Source organism: Calypte anna, chromosome 1 (genome assembly GCF_003957555.1).
Source record: "Calypte anna isolate BGI_N300 chromosome 1, bCalAnn1_v1.p, whole genome shotgun sequence".
Lineage (NCBI taxonomy): Eukaryota > Metazoa > Chordata > Aves > Apodiformes > Trochilidae > Calypte > Calypte anna.
This window is the reverse complement of record NC_044244.1, coordinates 4,217,211-4,237,868: the sequence shown is the minus strand read 5'-3', so window position 1 is coordinate 4,237,868 and position 20,658 is coordinate 4,217,211. Positions and strand designations below refer to the sequence as shown.

At 47.0% G+C, this 20,658-nt stretch overlaps 1 protein-coding gene across 1 annotated transcript in view; it reads right to left on the bottom strand.

The window, feature by feature from the left end:
* Positions 1 to 12,112, bottom strand: part of LOC103527885 (store-operated calcium entry regulator STIMATE) — a 37,686-nt gene extending 25,574 nt beyond the window's left edge. The window contains exon 1 of the mRNA XM_030459598.1: positions 11,967 to 12,112. Within this exon, the coding sequence (XP_030315458.1) occupies positions 11,967 to 12,075 (109 nt within the window). The 5' untranslated portion in view covers positions 12,076 to 12,112. The remainder of the gene's footprint in view (positions 1 to 11,966) is intronic.
* Positions 12,113 to 20,658: the final 8,546 nt, after the last annotated feature.

The window sequence follows — 20,658 nt, the reverse complement described above, 5'->3', positions numbered from 1 at the left end:
TAGGTGGGGTTTTTTGAGGGGGAAAAATAAAAAAAATCAGTGCATCCTCTCAACTCCTGACAGTGTAGCTGGGGATGTGAGCAGAGCAGCTGCTTGGTGGTGCCACCTGGTGAAACTGAAAGCACCAGGTCCCATGAGTATGAACCCATGTGCAATATCCACATCCTTGCTGGAGAAACCACCCCAAGAGTACACATTGCAAACATTCATCACTGACTCCTCCTCCAGATCCCAGCTGTGCCCCATGCCGGAGATCTCTGGGATCAGCACTGACTGCAGAAGCCCAACCAGAGCATCAGTTCATCTGTTTTATCAGCACTTAAGTTTTCACTCTTGGGAAGCCTGTAACCTACTGTGCTTCTTTTAAAAAGCAAATAAATTTAAATGTGTGACCCCCAAAGGGACTTCTCTCACTGCTGAGAGCTCTTGGCATGTGAGGATACTCCTCAGGGGCATCTTGGGGCTATGAAGAAAGGGACCCAGAGTGGCACAGATAAAAGCAGGGACTCAGAGCCACATGCTCTCCTGTGAAATAAGGAGATGCACTTTTACAGACAGGATTTTCCTTACATGTGCCTGTGGGAGGAACAGGGCACAAGCAGCCCCTCTGCGCCATCTCAGATCACTGACACTTCCAATAAAGCCAGCAAAATTTTAAACACAACTTGGTATCCAGCTCTCTTTCCAAATTTACACTCCAGCCACTGGTTCATCTTCCAGTTAATGAAACTGCAGAGACACTAAAAGCTTCTGTCCAAGTAAAAACTGCCCTTTTGGAGCATAGAACTGATCTAACCCAGGCAGGCTGCAGCAGCTGTTCCCATGGGCATCCCAGAAAACACCCACAGGGAAGATGAACAGCTCAGGTGATGACCTCAGACCAGGCTTCCTCCTCCCCTGCTCTCTGGGGAATTGCACAGCTTTGACAGCACAACCCTCACTGGCTCCAAGTACCAGAAGGCAAAACCCATTGCCAAAAGCAGAGTCAGCAGCAGGCTCTGGGACCATCAGAACATTAGCCAGATACTATTGGTTTCTAAATAAAAGGATCTTGGCTGTTCTGCATCTAGATGGTAATTAACTGTACCTGAGCATCCAGCCCTCCCACCTGCCCCAAGGGGACAGCCTGGGCTCATTCCCTCGGGGAATGCCTTCCTGGTCCTCCCTGGAAGGATGAAAGAACTTCCCTGCCAGAAGGCTCAGTATTTGTACTTCCTTTACTGGCATGGTGACAAGGTGAAATATAAACAGATGATCCCCCTAACCTCAAGACTTGGGTCAGGCACAAGCAAGGTTTTCAGTGCCATTCAAATCCCCAGAAAACCACCCCTGCAATGACCCGATCCATCACCACCATTAATGACCAATAAAGCAGCAGTCGTGTCCAGTTACACCAGGCATTTCTGCAGCACTTTGTGTCCTACCCATATCCAGAAAAAAAAACAAAAAACCCTGCTTTCCCTCATCCAGCTGAATCCCACCACGAGATACCCCTGCAGCAACAACTCCCATCCCCATAACCAAGGTCAGTCATCACTGCTGTCCTTCAAAGTGCCCTTTGTATTTCACCCCCTCTCACAAGCAAGATGCCCATGGACCAACCAAGATGTCTGAAGGACCAGAAATACTTAACCCAAACCCAGCAAGCTTGCTCAACTCATGAGGCAAAGAGCACAATCCTTCAGGGAAGCTGTTGGAGGGCTCTGCAGGGCCAGCCAGCTGACCACCAGTCCTCACCATGAGAGCACCAGGGATGTTTTTCATCATGGTCTTAATGAGAAGTGACATGTTCTGTACCCACAGCCACTCAGGCTGGAAATAGAGTAATTTTGTGTGATATGATGACAAGTAAGAGGTAAGAAGTTAATGGTGTGGTGCCTTGTTTAACACAGCTTGTCATGGCTCATTAGATTTAAAAGAGTTATCTGAGCCTGTGTAATTATCAGAGACAGTAAAACTGTTGTATTAAAGATAAAAGCTGGTATTATAGAGAAATAATTAACTGCTTAATAGGGCATCTACTGTGCTGAGCTGCAGCAGACTGTCTCCAAATTAAACCAGAAATCCAGCCAAGATTACCAGAGCTTAAAGAAACAGGAGAATTGCTTGGTAGCACCGACCCAGAGGTTAGGGGTGATGCTAAATCCACAGAAAAGTAGCACCAGGTCTCTGAAAGCTCAAAGAGCTGATGGAAGTCCTCAGTTGTGATCAGTGGCTCAGTGGCAAAATGGAGCTGTGTGATGAAGGATGTTCCTCAGGGGTTGGTACTTGGACCAGTGCTGTTTAACAATTTTGTTGGTGAGATGAACAGTGGAACCAAATGGACCCTCAGTAAGTTTGCTGACAACACCAAGCTGTGTTGAAGTCAACATTCTGGAGGGAAGGGATGGCATCCAGAGGGACCCTGACAGGCTCAAGAAGTGGGCTCCTGCAAACTGCATGAAGTTCTACAAGGCCGAATGCAAGGTTCTGCACCTGGGTCAAGGCAATCCCATGCACAAATACACATTGGGAGGAGAAAAGATTGAGGGGAAGGACTTGGGGCGGGCCAGAAAGCTCATAATGAGCTGTCAGTGTGTGCTGGCAGCCCAGAAACCAACTGGGACCTGGGCTGCAGCAAAAGAAGCAGAGACGGCAGAGCAGAAGGGGAGAATCCCCTCCCTTGACTTTCTGAGACCCCACCTGGAGCCCTGTGTCCAGTTGTGGAGTCCCCAACATCAGAAGGACACAGAGCTCCTGGAAGGTGTCCAGAGCAGAGCCACTCAAACGCTCAGAGGGCTGAGCACCTCCCTGGGAAGCCAGGCTGAGGGATTGGGGTTGTTCATCCTGGAGAAGAGGAGGCTCCCAGGTGAGCTTAGAGCAACCTTCCAATATCTGAAGGGGCTCCAAGAAAGCTGGGAGAGGGCTTTGGACATGGGGGGTAGGGAGAGGACAAGGGAAATGGGTTAAAACTTGAAAAGGGAATATTTAGGTTGGACATTAGGAAGAAATTCTTCCCTGTGAGGGTGGTGAGATCCTGGCACAGGTTGCCCAAGGAAGCTGTGGCTGCCCCATCCCTGGCAGTGTCTCAGGTCAGGTTGGATGGGGCTTGGAGCAACCCAGGCTGGTGGGAGGGGTCCCTGCCCATGCAGGGGGTTTGGAACTGGGTGAGATTTAAGGTCCCTTCCAGCCCACATCATTCTATGATTCTATGACTACAACAGTAGAAAACCACCCAGCAACACTGCAGGTTGATAGGAGATGGTGGGTGAAATGGAGCTGAGCACACCATGCTCATGGCTGAGGGCAGGGTGTCAGCAAGCACTGTGAAAAAACCACAAACTACTAAACAGAGTAAGATGGAGAATCCTTTTCCAGATTATTTCTGCAGGATCCAAGCCTGCACTGCACCTACTGCAACCTGATCCTGAATAATTCCATTTAAATATCAATCAGCAGCACAGTGGGTGGATGTCAACAGTAAACCAGTTCACACTGTAGGAATTAAGCCTTTCTGAAGCAAATGCAATGACAGACCTCAAGAACAACAAAAAGAAGCATCCTAAGTCCCAGCCTGAGGCACACAAGCTGCTCCAAGACACAGAGTTGTCTATTTTAGACTTGCCACATGGTCCAAAGAATCTCAGGAAAAGGCTGGGCAGATGGGAAGATGCTCCTAGAAGAATCAGAAGGGGACCCCAGGTTTATCCCATTTAGCAGGGAGCAAAGTATCACTGAGATGTCAAGGCTGTCTTGAGTTGGTGTCCTCATAAGTTACCACTCTTTCCCTACTTGGCTCCAGTTACTGCAGACAAAAAGCCATCAAGTTAAACAAAAAGGAAGGAAGATGGGTGACAATTTGAGAGACATAACCCTGCCCATGGCTGAGAAAGGGCAGGGCAGGAAACAAAACACTCCTGGGCCCTTCCTCTTCAGTCAAGGACAATAAAGATTAAATACACTTAAAACTCACTGAGGGCCACCAAGCTGGGTGGGTGTTGGACATCTGCATAAGAATCTGTAAAATGTAAATATAAAATAAATGTTTTGGAGGAGAGTCTTTCATTAGAGATATATAAGACAAAAGCTCACACCTCCTGTGTGCAACATCCTCCCAGCGCATCCCCACTGACCCCACACTGCATTCAGACAACTCAGCACAGTGGCATTTTACCCCTCTTGGAAAGAAAAAGCTTAATTAAGGCAGAATGAGCTGAAATAGCAACTACTCACTGCTTAGCAAAACAGAGATCAGGTTTCTCCAAAATTAAAGGGGAAAACACTTCCCCAGGAGAGGTTTAGGTGTGCTTAGCTGAAAAGCAGACTACCTCCTTGATACATCTTGCTGTAATCAGCCAGAATTTGAGGTTTGGAAGGGAGATGTTGACTCAACAGACAAAGCTTTTAGAACCTGATTTATTGGAGACAGAAGCTTGAGCTCAGGGCCAGAGGATGAATTCTGAAAATGAACCACCACCAGAAGCACTGCAGTGTTAACACACCAGGATTGCCAATGGTCCACCAAAAATCAAGGCTGCAACATCCAACTCCATACATTGGCACCTGCTTTTAAAAGAAGGGATAGCTAAAATCACTTAGGTAAAAACCTTCTACTGAGAAGGTGAGGACTTTATTTCTGGCCTTTGCAGAAGAGGACTCTGAGCTACTGTACCAGGGAAGAAACAGAAGCTCTTCCCTTGCCCCACTTCCATGTTATTTATAGGCCCTACAGTCACCAATAACACATTTCAACCTATTTTGAAGGACACACCCTTTCCCAGGCTTTTTCCCAAGCCCCAGGCAGGAAAGGATACAGGGCCAAACACACAGGATACAGAGGCCAAAACCTTGGGGTCTGCACTATTCTTAGCCTGAGCCTGCAGCAACCCAGCCAGCTCGACCTGAGACACAATGGGAGGAAGCAGCAGCCCCTGTTTCCAGAGAGAAGCCAGCAACCAAGATGGGAAGGATAAAAAAAAAAGTAAAATAAAATACACCTTCCATCAGGTCAGGGAGCAGCAAAAGTCCTGCCAGTGGTGTAAGGAGGCAGACTGCCACTGCCTTACACCCTTTAGTTTGCACTGGATGTATTTATCTGTGCTGTCCCAAATTCACTCTCTTCAAGAACAAAAGCAAAAATTCCAAGAGGAGAGATTTTAAGGAAGGAATGGGAATGGAGGATATAGTCTAGCTTATCTCTGGGTCAGAAAAGATGTGAGGCAGAGGAGAAGGATAGAGATGGAACTAGCTCCCACTGGAGATAACCAGCTATTGCTGGGCTACCCTATAGCATCTTTCAGATAAATAAAAGTTATGCTGGGTTAGAGTGCTCCAACTTCCAGCCCTTGGGTACCTACTATAAAGATGGGGTCAAACTTTTTAGTAGAGCCTGTTGCAATAGGGCAAGGGGTGATATTTGAATCAAAATAGAAGCGACTTACACTAGACACAAGGAAGAAACTCTTTATAATGAGGGTGGTGAAGCATCCCTCATTATATAAGGGAACAGGTTCATTGAGATGTGGTAGATGCTGCATCTCTGGAAGCACTCAAGGTCAGGTTGGAAAGGGCTCTGAGCAAACTGATCTAGTTGAAGGCATCCCTGCTCACTGACCTTTAAACATTCCTTTCAACTGTAAGTATTCTATGGTCCTATGACTTGCAAGAGGAGAAGGCACAGACAGAAGGCACTCCAGATGCTGCTGGAGCAATTGTTCTCTGCAAAGTCCTCCAGGCTAGAGATCCCAGACTAATGCAGGCAGACCACAAGAAAAAGAAAGAGTTCTGCTTTTTCTAACAACAGCAAAAGGTTTGGGCATCTTCCCTCCTCACCTAACAGTTGCTCCTCTTCCGTTTCTTATGGAGTTCCTGATGTTGTTCAGCCCAGATCCATTCCTATTCCCCATACATCACCTGCAGGTCCAGTTCAGACGGAGCTCTGGAACCCACAAACCAGCATCCCATGTGCAGACACAGACCATGTGGGAGCATTCATCCATCTGGAGACCCTCACTACCTAAACAAAGGCCATGAAGTACTTGGCTATGGTTCTCAGCTCTACCCTGTTATGTCTTATTCCTACATGGAGTTTTACAGCTGTCATTGTAACCAAGTGGCCATAAACCAAAGCCTTGAGATAACAAGCTCTAGGTCATACTTTGCACACTGAGAACAGGGTACATTATTTGATAACACTGTAGATTTTATAGCAGACCTGGACTGGGGCTGGGCTTTAGCCCAAACTCAGTCTGTTATTTAGTTCTGTCCTGGGGGAGCAGGATTGAAGCTCTCCACAGAAATCATTGCTACATTTCAGGTCAGTCCCTTGAAAAAGGGGATTTTAAACAGGGGATGGTGTACCTTAAAACCCTAAGATTTGAAATCAGCATGAAAACATCACCTGAAAAACAAAGTGATGCAACTGAGCTGGTAGTTATTGTTCAAGTCTTTCTGCCACACAGTTTTCTCACAAACGGTGTTAAAAAAAAAGAAATGATAACTGGAAATGTAACAGGTTCTTCCCAGAAACTTCACGTGCTCCCGCCCTTAATTATAGAAAACTAATTTCCTCTCAAGTCTCTTGTTTGGAGTTAAAAGTCACCTATAGCACCAGCTGTTCACCTCCTGTTGCAGAACCAATTCATTAAGGTGTAAGGTTGTTTACAGACAACTTTTCATGCAATTCAAGTTTACCAGCTCATTTCTCTGCTCACCCATCCCATTTGTTCCTCCAGACACCAGGAACCTCACAATCTCCACTTACCAGGCAGCATTCCCTGCTTGGTTTAGCTCTTCAAATGGTGACTTCCAAGAAGAGGTCAACATAATCAAATTCAAAAGCTTTGTAGAAAGCTGCATTTAGCTTAATGAAACTCATCAAGTCCTGCACAGACCTTCCAGCTTACAAAACATGATGTGTGTTTTTAAGATCAGTTTTTGGATGTACTGGAACAGAAGAAAAACACCTTGAGAGTCCTGCCTTACCTAGGCTTTCTTTGCTTAACCCATAAACCTACATGCGAGTTGCCACCTTCACTCCTCCAGACACACAGTGAACCTCTGTGGGTTGGGTTTTCCCTAGAGGGAAAAGCACCTGCAGTGGTGAAGTTCCCCTTTAGATACATGTGCCTGTGAATAACTGAGATCAAACACAGTTCTGCATTTCTGTTAGAGGAGCAAAGTCAGTGGAACCTGGCTTGGGCACCATCAGCCTGTATGCCCTCGTGTCCTGGGCAGATTTATTTCAAAACAGAATGGAATTCTGGACAGCTCAAGTGGTCTACCATTTATTTCTTCTTTCCTTCCACTTTCATCCATGTTTAGGAGAGATTTTCACTCTAGAAGTGAAAACTTGACCCAGAAAGCACTGGGGATAATTTGAAAGCACAGGAGTTCAAAGTACATATAGCAAAAAGCCTGAACTTAGCACTGGGATATGATCATGGAATGGTTGGGGTTGGAAGGGACAATTAAAGGTCATCTAAACCCTCTGCATAGAGCAAGGACATCTTCCACTGCTGCTCAGAGTCCTGTCCAGACTGATGTTCAATACTCCAGGGACGAGGCACTTAACCACCTCTCTGGGCAACCTGTACCAGTATCTCATCCTAACAAATTTCTTCTTTATATCTAATCTGAAAGAGGGGAGATTCAGACTAGAGCCCTATTACTACAGACCATACTATAAAGTCACAAAAGGTTGCTTAACTTTGATGTACCTGCTGAAGATTTTGACCAATCCATCTCAAAGTTCAGAAGTGTGCATAAACTAGGATGCTGTTTCCCATTTTCACTCACCAATTGCCCAGCATCCCAGAGAAAAATGCTCTGTAAGATCAGCTGGGATGTCCACAGGGAACCCAGAAAACACCAGCAATGGGGGTGAGGGGTGATACTTCTGATCTTCACCAGCATTTTTCCACTTTAGCAGTCAGTCTGGAGAACTCCTGTTCTGCAGCTCTGCCTTTGATTTGGGCCAGATGCTAAAACATCACCCTGCTTGCTAAGAGCACAGCTCCAACACCAAGCTCTGCCTGGGGATTCAGCACCAGGCTCCCCACAACAAGCAGTTCTGCTTTCCCAGGCTAAGCTCAAAGCTAGAGAAAGGTACCCAGATGTGCAAGGGGAAAGAAAAGGACACTGCTGTCTCATTAGACAGGACCAAGAAACTTTGATAAGTTAAGCTCAAGGAGGTAAAGAGGAGGTTTCAGTCCGGTCCAGCTCTCCCTGCCTGGCAGTAAGAACTCTCTCTCCAAGAGTTTTGTCTGTTTTGACACCTGTAGCACAAGTGTCACTAAATCTCACTCAGGAGCCCAGAGGGCTGATAGGACAGTACCAGGAAGAAAAGAAAGTTGGAAGAGAAACACATACTGGTAAATGTTCTCCAGGCTTCAAGGAAAGCTTTTGCCCTTCACAGTAGAGAAAAAGATCCTTTTAACTCCCAAAATCTGTTTCTTTTGCACTCTGGTTAGCCTACAAAGCAAATTATGGCTAAAATTTCTACACAAAAATCTCAGTTTCAGAGGGGTTTGCTGCCCAGGCTGTGAATTTGGGCAGGTTTTGCTTTTCCACAGCCCCTTCCCTTAAGAGTTTAAACAAAGAGCAGCAACTGCAAGGACTGAAGCTCCAAGTCACACCCAGCATCTGCAGCTGAGATAACTGCAATCTGCTTCCTCCACTCAGATGAGTGCCAGTCAAGGCAGAACACAAAAAATTACTTCAGATGGGATTGCACAATTATCCATGCTCCTCCATGTCATGACCTCCCTAAGGGGGAGTTTTTGCACAGGAAACTCGATTGCCACACACACACACAGCTGCTGGGCTTTGCTGCCTCTGCTTTCAAGTCTTAGCTCTTGGAGCAAGTGTCCTTACAGCCAAAGTGCCTCCAAAGCCACCAAAGGCAGGTGAGAAGCAGAACAAACCCTTTTAATTTGATTACCAAATGGAGGAGAGTTGCAACCCTGAACCATGCTGGAATTAGGCTTGACTATAACCTCAGAGACCTTCTTGCTCAAAAAGCAAGAGACTGTTTGTAGGCTCAAGGGAACCTCATCATCACTATTGCTCATGGTACTTGGCCAGACTAAACAGCTTTCCTGATTCCCAGGCAAGGTTGGGCACCTTTTACTTCTGGGTCCTGTTTTCACCATGGGAGGAACCCATTTCATGTCACCCACAGCAATGGGAAGCAACCACCCCACTCATCCCATTACAGGGAAACAAGCATTCACTTTCCTGCCCAGGAACTTTTGCTCCAAACTCACTGTTATTTGTAACTTTTGCAACTGACCTCAAGAAGCCCAGCAGGATGTTGTAATAGGATTCAAAACATCTTTTGCCACTACATTATCTTCCAGGACTGAGCAGGATCTGTGCCCCTACAGCCCAGGCTCACACTAGACCAAGCATCAACTCAGACAATCATGCAAGACTGACTTCTTCCTCCACTGGGTTGTCTGCCCTGGTTTGGGCCAGGATAAAGGTAATTTTCTGTCTTGTACTTTTGCTTTCAGCTACTAGGAGACAATCTTTTCAGAGCCCCAAGAGACAGAAATTAAAGTACACAAATTCTTCTGATAACAACACATTAATTTATCCTCCCTGCAATGGGCCATGCTCTGTGAGCACATCACATATACACACACCTGCAAGATTTTTTAGACCATCCCAAGTTTCTCTAGATGTTTTCAAGTGTTCTGAACAGTAGCTGCACAATTTGGAAACCTCATCTATTCTAATCCAGGCTGTCCTGGAGCTAATCTGAACTGGTGCTTTAGAAGGAATGGAAAAGGTATTGGCTTGGGTTCACTCACTGACCTGGACCAAGCTGGTCTGCAACATCCCCTTACAGCAGAAATCACAGACATACAAATGACAAATACACACCCAGGAATGTCACACTCCAGTGACATCAGTGTCAAGATCTAGATGAGATGTCATAACATGGTTTAGCTTGGAAGGGACCATTAAATGGCATCTAGACCAACCCTCCTGCAACAAGTGGGGACACCTTTACTTTGCTCAGAGCCCCATCCAGGGATGAGGTATCTACCAACCTCTCTGGGCAATCTGTTCCAGTGTTTTTTCCATGCTCATAATAAAAATTCTCTTCCTTATATCTGGTCTAAATCCACTCTCTTTCAATTTAAAGCCACTACCCATCACACTGCTGGGACCGTGGGCTGGATGGAGCAAAGATAGAATTAAAGTTCTCAGGAATGTTTTTGACTCTGGAGACACAGCACCACCTGCTCAAGGTGCTCCCATCCCTCCCAGCTGCTGGAGGAGGAGTCTGCCAGCTGAACTGGCCACACAAATAGCCTAAAAGCTGCTTCAAAACAAAGTTATTGCCCAAGGTAAAGTTGTTAAGCCCATTACCACCTTAGCTGGTTAGGAGTCCACACACCAGGAGCAGATCTGAGAAAGCCTCCCACTGGGAGTGTGTGAATGGGGCAAAGATAAGGAACAGCTGAGGTGAATTCAGGACCCCCCCCCCCCCCAGCCCAGCTGCAGCAAGAGGAGGGGCTGTGATTGAGCTCCCAAGGGCCGTAAATACATCTGCTTTGGGGGTCCCAGCCAGAGGTTCTTCCACAACTTTAGTCACCAGGCAGATTCACAAGGAAACCACACAGAGGTTTGGGTTTCTCCTTGTTAACCAAGAGGATTGGTGATGTTCAAAGAAATAGAGACCTTGCACTGGGAGGGATGCAACAGTTAGCCCAGGGTTGATGATTTGCTAGCAGAGGTTTTGTAGCCTTCACCCATAGAAGTATTTTGCTAGGACTAACTCTTGTCCTGGACTTTTTTGGGACACCCCATAGAGCTTAAGGGACAATTGATGCACATGTGCACATCACTAAGGGGAAGGGAAACACAAGTCCTACTGTCAGAATTTGGTGAAACACAAGGAGGGAATTATTGCAACTGGGTTACTCCAGCTAGAAAAAGCTATCAGTGAGGGCAGGAAGAACTTGTTTCAAGTTTTTCCCTGGCACCTTGGTGTTAACCACAGGGCTGGGGCCTTTGAAAGTGCTTTCCAGAAGGCAGAGAGGGGCAAGCGAGCCTCAGAACCTGCAGCTACTTGGCCAGAGAACTTGAAAGTTTCACTTCACCGTCACCGCAGGCTTTTAAACAGGGAAAACAGATCGAGTTCTGGCACGTTGTTCAACTGGTGTTAAAGCACTCAACCCTAAAGAGAAGGAACGCGCAGGGTGCTCTGAGCAAAACGCAGCTGCAGCACGAAACAACAGTAAATTTTCTCTGCTCTTTCAGCATTTCCCCACCTTTTGTTACCCCTCAGCTGCCTTCTCTCCCCCCTTACCCCCCCCCCAGCCCTTCACAGCAACCAGCAAACCCCGTTCTCTCAGCGATCTCCTGTCCTGGGCTTCTCCAAATCCCTGAAACTTGGCACTTTTTAGACAAAGTTAAAACATCACCGCAACAAAACCCAAGGCATTACTACTCCCCTGGAGCAGCATCACATCTGCCACCCCGGCCTGCTTCTGTTAGCTGCTTCTTCCTCCTAAAGCACGGGGGGAGCACCATTAATCTCGCCCCCTTCATTAAAATTTTCTAAGTGACCGAGTAATCGCTCACACAAGCGGAGCCAACCTTGCCGGATCAGAGCTGCGAGATGTCTGTCCCCTGCTTCATTACCAGCAGATTAAGGTTTGAAACAGGAGGTCTGTGCTGTGGGTTTTTTTTTTTTTTCCTTTTTATTTTTTTTTTTCCTAAGCAGCAGCATCTGGTGCTTTAACTGCCGGCTCGGGGCAGCTGCAGCCCCCAAACCCCTCAAGCAATTCTTCCCCCCGCATCAAACCCACCAGGTAGAGAACGCCCAAACTTGGTGTTAGTGATAACTAAATAGGAACATAACCCCTCCCCAAAAGCAGCGCTGGTGGCCACAGCCCGGAGAAGGTGAAACCGGTCCCCCAAGGCCACCCCCGCGGTCAGGGGGTGCCCCCCACCCACCCCCCAGTACTCACGCATGAGGGTGCTGAAGGCGCAGAGAGCCAGCAGCGCCTGCAGCAAAACCCCGAAGCGACCCAGCAGCGCGCCGCTAGCGCAGCCGTGTGCGGAGCTACGGGCGGCCATGGGGTGCGGAAGGGTGCGGAGAGGTGCGGAGCGAAACGGCCCCTCCGCGCACAAAGGCGGCTCCGAGCAGCCACCGCCCCCAGCCCGGCCCCCGCAGGCAGTGGGAACACCCGGGGGCGGGGGAGGGCGGGGAGGGGGCGGGTCCGGCCCCGGTGGGATGGAGATGGGGATGAGGATGAGGATGGGGATGAGCATGGGGATGAGGATGACGATGGGGATGAGGATGAGGATGGGGATGGGAATGGGGATGGGGATGGGGTTGGGGTTGGGATGGGGATGGGGATGCGGATGCGGATGAGGATGGGGATGCGTATGAGGATGGGGATGAGGATGAGGATGGGGTTGGGGTTGGGATGGGGATGGGAATGGGGATATGAATGGAAATGAAGATGGGGATGGAGATGGGGTTGGGGATGCGGATATGGATGGAGATGATGAGGATGAGGATGCAGGTGTGGATGTGGTTGGAGAGGGAGATGTGTTTGGAAATGAGATGGGTGTGGGGTTGGAGAAGGGGATGGGAGTTGGGATGGAGATGTGGATGGGGATGAGGTAGAGCTGGGGATGGAGTGGGAATGGGAGCAGAGGTGGAGCTGGGGATGGGGACAGTGGTGAGAATGGCAGTGGGGATGGAGATGGGTGTGTGGGGGGTGTGGAGATAAGGATGGAAATGGGGATATAGATGGGCATGGGGACAGAGATGGAGCTGGGGATGAAGATAAACATGCAGAAAGGGATGGAGTAAAGGAAGCTGAGGAGAACCATTATTGCTCTCTACAGCTATGTGAAAGGAAGCTCTGGCAAGGGGGATGTTGATTTCTTCTCCCAAGTAACAAGCAGTAAGAGGAGAAGAAATGGCCCCAAGTTGTGCCAGGAGAGGTTTAGGTTGGATATTAGGAAAAAACGTTTTAACTGAAAGGGTTGTTAGGCACTGGAACAGGCTGCCCATGGAAGTATTGGAGTCTCCATCCCTGGAGATGTTTAAAAGCTTGTTTAGGTGTGGTGCTGAGGGACATGGTTTAGTGATGGACTTGGCAGTGCTGGGTTAACAGTTGTACCTGGTGATCTTAAAAGTTTTTTTCTAAATAAAACAGTTCTGTGACTTTACAGAGACAGGGAAGAGGATGGGGATAGGGTGGGGATGGAGGGTCCTAGGTGATGGGGTGATTGGGGTGATGGATTGGGGGAGTTCTGATGAGGATAATGGTGAGTGAGGATTCTGTCAGGGCTTGAGATGTTAGGCTGGGAGAGTTCTAGAGGTATTTGGGGTGACAGACTGGGGGTGGGGATGCCCAGCAGTGTTTGAGATGCCAGGCTGGAGAGGTTCCTGGCAGGATTAGGGGTGGTGAGTTGGAAAAAGTCCTGGAGGGGTTTTGGGTACCAGTCTGGGGTGGGTAGGCAGGTTCTCAGGGGGCCTGGGGGTGCCAGGCTGGGGAAGGTGGTGAGACCCAGCAGGGCTTTTGAGAAGTGGGAGAGTGGGGAGAGGGCATGAAATCACCACAGCAGGTTTGGGGGTTACAGGTCTGGGTACATGGGGGTGGGCAGCATGGGGTGAAGATGCATCTTGTTCCATCAAGGCTTTGGGTGTGCTGGGCTGGGAGAGGAGGAGGGATGGTGCTTGTCAGGGATCTGGTGGTGCTGGGCTGGGAAAGCGTGGAGTCAGCCCTGGGAGGGTTGGAAGTGTTGGGCTGGGGGTTTCCAGGGTGCTCAGGGCTGGAGACGTTGCCCTGGTTAGAGAGGTTGAAGGAGCTGAAGATGGGACAGCTTTGGGGACAGCCCATAACAGCACAATTATCCCTATGAAGAGGACAACAGGAAGACAGAGCCAGGTGCTTCCCAGCAGGTGTGGTGGGAGGACAAGGAACAATGGACATCAATGGAAACAAGGGAAGATCTGAATGGATTTGAGGAAGATTTTTTTCTCCAGGACAGCAGTGACAAAGGCTGCAAACAGGCTCTGTCCTTGGAGGTTTTGAAGGCTGAATTAAACCCCAGTCATCCTGGTCTCATCTCATAGCTGACCCTGCTTTAAGCAGGAGGTTGGACATCTACCCCAGTCTTTTCCAACCCAAATTACCCTATGCTCCCATTCCTGAGATCTATGGCACAAAGTTCTGAGGGCAAGAGGTGGTGGCTTTAAACTGGAATAGGGTGGCTTTAAGTTAGACATAAGGAATAAATGCTCCACTATGAGGGTGACAAGACCCTGGCCAAGGTTGCCCAGAGAAGTTTTGGCTCCCCCATCCCTGGCAGTGTCTCAGGTCAGGTTGGATGGGGCTTGGAGCAGCCTGGTCTGGTGGGAGGTGTCCCTGCCCATGGCAGGGGAGTTGGAACTGGATGTTCTTTAAGGTCCTTTCCAACCCAGACCATTCTATGATGTAATTCTCTGATTGCAAAGTCTACTGATGGGGTCAGGATCTCAAACTGCAGCCTCAAACCTGGGGTTTTTTTGTTTGGGTTTTTTTGCTTTTTTTGTTACTCTGTGTAATATTGGTCCTACCTCCTTTCACAACCTCCTTCCCAGAGGGCAGGTTTCATTTGCTCTCTTTCCAGTAGGGTTGAGGCCATCTCTAGGGAGCACTCAGATCACACACCTGAATTTTCCTCCTTGCCTTTGAGAGGGAGGAGCTTGCATTCAGTTACAAAGCCAAAGAGGCTGCAAATCTCATCATATCAGATGACTCTGAGCAATGGCCTTGAAAACAGCCTTAAATGCATGAGAAACTTCAGAAAATCATGGGAGCTGGCTCACTTCCTCAGCGGGTCCTGTTTCCAACACAGGAGGGCATTGTGTTAGATAGATGGGCTTGGGAATCCCCTGACTGCTTCCAGGCAGAGGTCAGTCCTGGCCAAAGGCTTCTCCCTCCTCCTGTTGCTGCCTGCAAGGAATTTCCCTAGCACCCTCCACTGGATCAGCACATCCTCTGGTACCAACCTGCTGGCTCCACATCACTAAAAAAAATAACCCCTGTCAGAAACAGCCCCTTCTTTTTCTGAGGATGACTTAGATTGTGGTATGAATTAGATGTGGTGGTTAGGGATGTGGTTGGTGGTGGACTAAGCAGTGCTGGGTTAACCATTGGACCTGATGATCTGAAAATTCTTTCCCACACAAAATAGTTCTTTGAGTCTGTGATTCAGCTCGTTGACTTTAATCACGGTTTAATCATGTGCTCAGTCAGCAAGCTGGAAGTCTGATCTTGCTAATTCTTTTTCAGGTGATTTTATGTGTGTTCCTGTTGTTAGGTTCCTGAAAAAGTTCATTCCCCTGGGTTGGTAAATCTGTGTTCTGCAAGCAGTTGTCTTTATGTTAAAATCTAACCTAAATATTAAAGTTGATACAAGCCAGCTCAACAGACTGTATGTGGAAGCATCTATTAAGCAAATAAATATCTTATCACAGACTTACCAAGGTTTTAACAGTTCACAGTTTCTCAGATTTATCAGGCTGCTGCCAAAGAACCATATTCCAGAATTGGTATGATGATTTTGCCCTTAGGAATTGCCTTGGACTCTATTTGCTCAAGTTCAGCACAACAATTGGTAAACACACAGGGAAAAAAAGAAAAAGAAAACAAAAATGACATTTTAAGTAGATTGGTATTTCTTAAATAAAATTTTATTTCCTACAACTAACCTGAAAATTATCTGTGAGAGATGGGGGTACCTGTGATGCAGCAGTGGTTGTGCATAAGGACAAGGTTTTCCACAGGTTTTCTCCAAACAAATTTGTCTGAGGACTTGTTTTCAGGTGCTGGTGGGTTTAGAAGAGAACACAGAACCTCAGGTGTGAAAACACTCAGGCTGTAAGGAGGCAATAAAGAAAAATGCCCCTGGATCCCTCCCCTCCTTGCAGGAGGAGGCAGAGATGCTCCTGCTCAGGACTCCACCTTGAAAATAAAGCTTTGCTTTATCACCAAAATGATTTGCACTTCAAAATAGTTGGGTTTCCCAAGCCCTTTAAGGCTCAGCTGCAACCAGGGTAGAGGCTACTAAATTCTGCTACATTATTTTGGCAAACAAGATGTAGCAAGACTCAGGTAAGGGCAGAAAAGAGAAGGTAAGTGCTGTGATCCTTCCCTTTTTCCTTCAGCTCAACTAGATAAATGTCTGGGTGCTGATTTACTTCGTTCTATCCATTGATCCTTGTGAGCTTACAGAAATAATGATGAGAAATATTGACATTTGCCAAAACAGCAAAGTAAGAAAAAGCAAACCAAGTGAGCAGTTATGTGAGAATTTTCCTAAGAAATAGAAATTAATAAATTAAAGAAAAAATAGCGAGGAAAGCAAACTGAGTTTAAATATTAAGCCATATGCATAAGCCTGGGATCTGGAAAGCCAAGGTCCCAGAGTGGTTTTAAGTAATAAGGGATGCAAAAGGTAAATCAGGCAGTTCTGTACCTGCATGAAAGCAAGATGAAAATGAAGGCTGAAGTGAATCTGTGAATTCTTAAAGAGCAGAAAACCAAATAATGGAAACCCCAGAAAACACCTCCTTTCCCTCTCCTTTCAAAACAAGCCATGCCCAGCTAGCAAGTGAAATCAAATTAGAATAATGGGAGCAGAGATGGAGCAGGACAAGGATGGGTTAAAGGACAGGAGGAGGCAGGAATGATGTATTCAGGGGAAGAAACCTCCAGAGGAGCTGTGAAGGCAGAAAAGTAAAACCTGGGTCCTCCAGGGGTTGTCCCAGGGGAGATGTCCAGGAGATTTTGGAAGGGTGTGGAAGGGAACTGCTGTGCCTGAGTCTTTGAGATGAAGTGGGGGGGAAACAAGAGTTTGGGGAATCAGAGAGCAGCCAGCTTTCTACCAATATCCAGGAAACTAAAAATTATCAAAGAATCAGTTTGTGTGAGCACCTAGAGGATAACAAGGCAATGAAAAGCAGTTGATGTGGATTTGACAAGAATAAAATGCATCCAGCCAGTTTTACTTTCTGCTCTGAGAGGACAACAGGATGTCTCTTGACTTGGGGAAGGCTTTTCTTGCCACCTCAGTGGCTTTCCCATAAGTAAGCAGGGAATATAGAGTTTCTGGGAGCTCTGCAGGAGCATCACCTCCTGACAAAGCCCCACCAGCTGCTCAGAAAGCTTTCTGCTGCTGCATCATAGGAGGGGCAATGGCTCTGAGGTAGGCAGCTGAAGTTAGGTAAATTCCCCCCCTTAGGCAATGAGTAGGGATGCCAAGCTAGAAGAGCCTGTAAACATTTGTGAGGTTGGCATGAGAATGAGAAATTATTTCATTAAATGGGAGGGCTGGTCCAAAGTCAGCAGAATAAAAAGCAATGAGTGATGGGGAGGGAAGGAAGGAGTGGTGTACCTGGAAAGAGGATCAGGAAATGTAAATGTAGAAGATGTACATATTGGATTCTGCATAAGGGCAAGAGGAGTGAAAAGCATGTGAGAGAAGAGGAAAGAAGGAAAGGAAATAAGACTTTTTCCCCTGGGAAAAACCTGTGGACATATTAGGTATTCCTGGAGCAGCTGGGTTTGTGGCAGAACTGCTACAGAAGAGAGAAAATTAGGAAAAGTTATTAGAGAAGGTTGTTTTGAGTTGTTCTTCACATCTCTCTGTTTGTTTCTCAGAAGGACAGCACCACCATGAGCTGTTTATGCAGCTTTTCTGACTGAGAAGAGAGTGATTGAGAAAATCAGACTTTGGTTTTAGGCTCCAAGAGAACTTTTTCACTCCTTTGAGTTGCAGCAGCAGTTGATCCCATCACCACCAGAGTCAGGGAAGGGAAGGGCATCTGGATACTCATTAAATCCCAACCTTGCTTGAGGCCAGGGACACCAGGGCATCTTCTGTGCCATTATCCTGTTGTGTGAGTGGAGCAGGAGGGCTCTAGACAGCAGTGGCAGTGAGTGTGGCACTGAGCAGCATGGATCTGATTAGAGGAATCAGCTGTGGAAGTTACTAGAAAACACATAAAAAATAAAATAAATGCATGGTGCTGAGCTAGATTAAAACCTTTTTTTTTTTTTTTTTTTTTTTTTCCCAGTAGTCCTCCTCTGTTTTACCCCATGACTGCTGAGACCTCATTCATTTTCTTCCTGACCTTCAGTACTTATCTTCCCTTGCAAAGGGCTGTCCATTATTCCTTGTATGCTTTTTTCCTTGTCCTCGTTTAACAGTGCAAATCAGCTTTTTTTTTTTTTTTTTTTTTTTTTTTTGGTGACAAAAAAGGATCTCCAAGGTCTTGGAGCACTGGGAATCATCCATCCCACTGCACTGGCTAATGAAGGCCATCTGCATCTCACCCCTTCCCATGTGCATCTGGTTGGGATGTCTGACATGCAGGGCAGGTACCAACTTAGATGCAGAGCTCTTGGTGTGGTTGGGCTCCGATTTCAAAACAGTTCTGGGAGCAGAACACTTTTTTCCAAGGCTTCCTGACTTCAAGGGCACTTAGCTGTGAAAAGCTGCTGGCTTGGGATCAGGCAGGAAACTCGGCATGGGGCCAGGGGCTCCAACTTATTTGCATTTTCAGTTCTTTGCACCAAGTTGAGAAGGAAATAAGAGTGGAGGAAACAGTATTCCCCTCCCTGTCCAAAGATCTGTGGGTTTTGGGGGGTTTTTTTGTTTGTTTGGTTGGGGTTTTTAAGGTCTATTACTTTTTTGTAGCACTGCCATGGCCTTGGATGCCCTTACAGGAGTCCTATTACAGTCAAAGAATGCAAAAGTCAGTCCCTGCTCTGTAGAACCCTGAGGTGCCCCCTCTTGAGATGTCTCTTGGCTCCTTTCATTGCTGCTGGAGTGAAATATCTTATTGAAGGACAGCTTAATTAAATAAGAGAAGAAGAAATTTAGATTGGATGTTGGAAGGAGTTCTTTACCATGAGGGTAGTGGAAAAATGGAACAGGTTGCCCAGGGAGGTGGTTGTGGAGATATTATCTGTGGTGGAGATAATATCCCTGGAGATATTCAAGGTGAGGTTTGACGAGGCTCTGAGCATCCTGATCTGGTTGTCCTTGCTTGCTGCAGGGGGCTGGACTAGATGACCTTTAGATGTCCCTTCCAACCCAAACCATTCCATGATTCCATCTTCCTCTGCCCCATGCTGCTCAGATGAAGTAATTCTGCTCCATCTGCAGGCAGCTCAGCAATAGCCCCACATGTCAGAAAAGAGCCACAAAAACATTAGAGCTGATTTTTTTACAAAAACACAACATTGTTTCCCTAAACTCTGTTGCTCCATAAGCAAGTTTTGTACCCCCAAGGTCCCTGGGGTGATGGCAGGGATGAGGAGGGGGCAGTGGTTGGTCTGCAGATGTTATTGTGGTAAACTGGAGAAGGGCACAGGAAATTATGTAAAATCATGTAAATTATTGATCTGATTTTATTTCTCTGATGGAGAAATTTCTCTTTATTTCTATCTGATGGAGAAATTGCATCTGAAAACAAAGTCTCTGGAGAAAACTTCCCTTAACTGATACTTGGAATAGATTTTACTCATGCTGCCAACAGCAGTGATCCCTGCTGATTAAGTAGTAGCTAGACCTTATTCTTGTTGAATTACCCATTTTTACAAGGCTTGGCACATTTAACAGTCAGTCCTGGGTTATATTCATAAGCAAGAGGCCAACACCAATTTTTATATCAGCCAAGCCTTTTATTGCAGGATAGTCCAAGGAGTAATTGTCAAGATAATTCTTTTGTATTTTCAGCAAGTGCTTTGGCTGCATTATTATGAGATGCTCAGTGTCCTGCTCTGAATTGATGGGAACAATTTCACAGCTTCCAGGGCCTGTGGTGTTGGCATGATGGGTCTGGTGTGGAGCTGAGCCTCTCAAACATTGTTTGCCCAGCTCCTCGCCCAGCCATGTAAAACAGAGGTGAAAGTGATGGTGGCTTCCAGGTCTGTGTGAAGCTGGGTTGATATGCAGAAAGGGGTAGGTCTCAGCCTTCATTTCTCCCTGCCCTTCTTCTAAACACCTCAGCTGTGCAAATCAGCCCTTTGAACACACTCCATTTGCCCTGTGTGGTCCTCCCTATGGAAGGAGGCAAAAATTCATCCCAGTAACATGTAAGATGAATTTATTTGAACCAGCAGAGCAGAGGGTTCAGATGGCCTTGGTTTATTCTGTAAAGCAGTCTCTTCCTGGAGCCCAGAAGGGGCAGCAGCCCTGAGGGTAACTACCATGGTTTGGTGCCCCTTTAACTTAGATTACTTTCACAGAATCATAGAATGGTTTGGGATGGAAGGGACCTGAAAAATCATCCAGTTCCAACACCCTGCATGGGCAGGGACACCTCCCACCAGCCCAGTGTGCTCCAAGCCCCATCCAACCTGGACTTGAATACTTCCAGGGATGGGGCAGCCACAATTTCCTTGGGCAACCTGGGCCAGGGTCTCACCACCCTCAGAAGAAAGACTTTGGTCACCTAGTATGTAGAAAAAACCCTAAAAAACTTTAACCTGCCACAACCAATGAAGTGGATGAGGTGGGGCAAGAAGCAAGGATTTCTTAAATCAACTTTGCCATGGAAATGGAGGTACCTGAAATACCTGTACCCTAAGAGATGATAGCAGAAAGCCAAGCAAGGAGCATCCCCCTGGAGTGTGAGCACCCACCTGA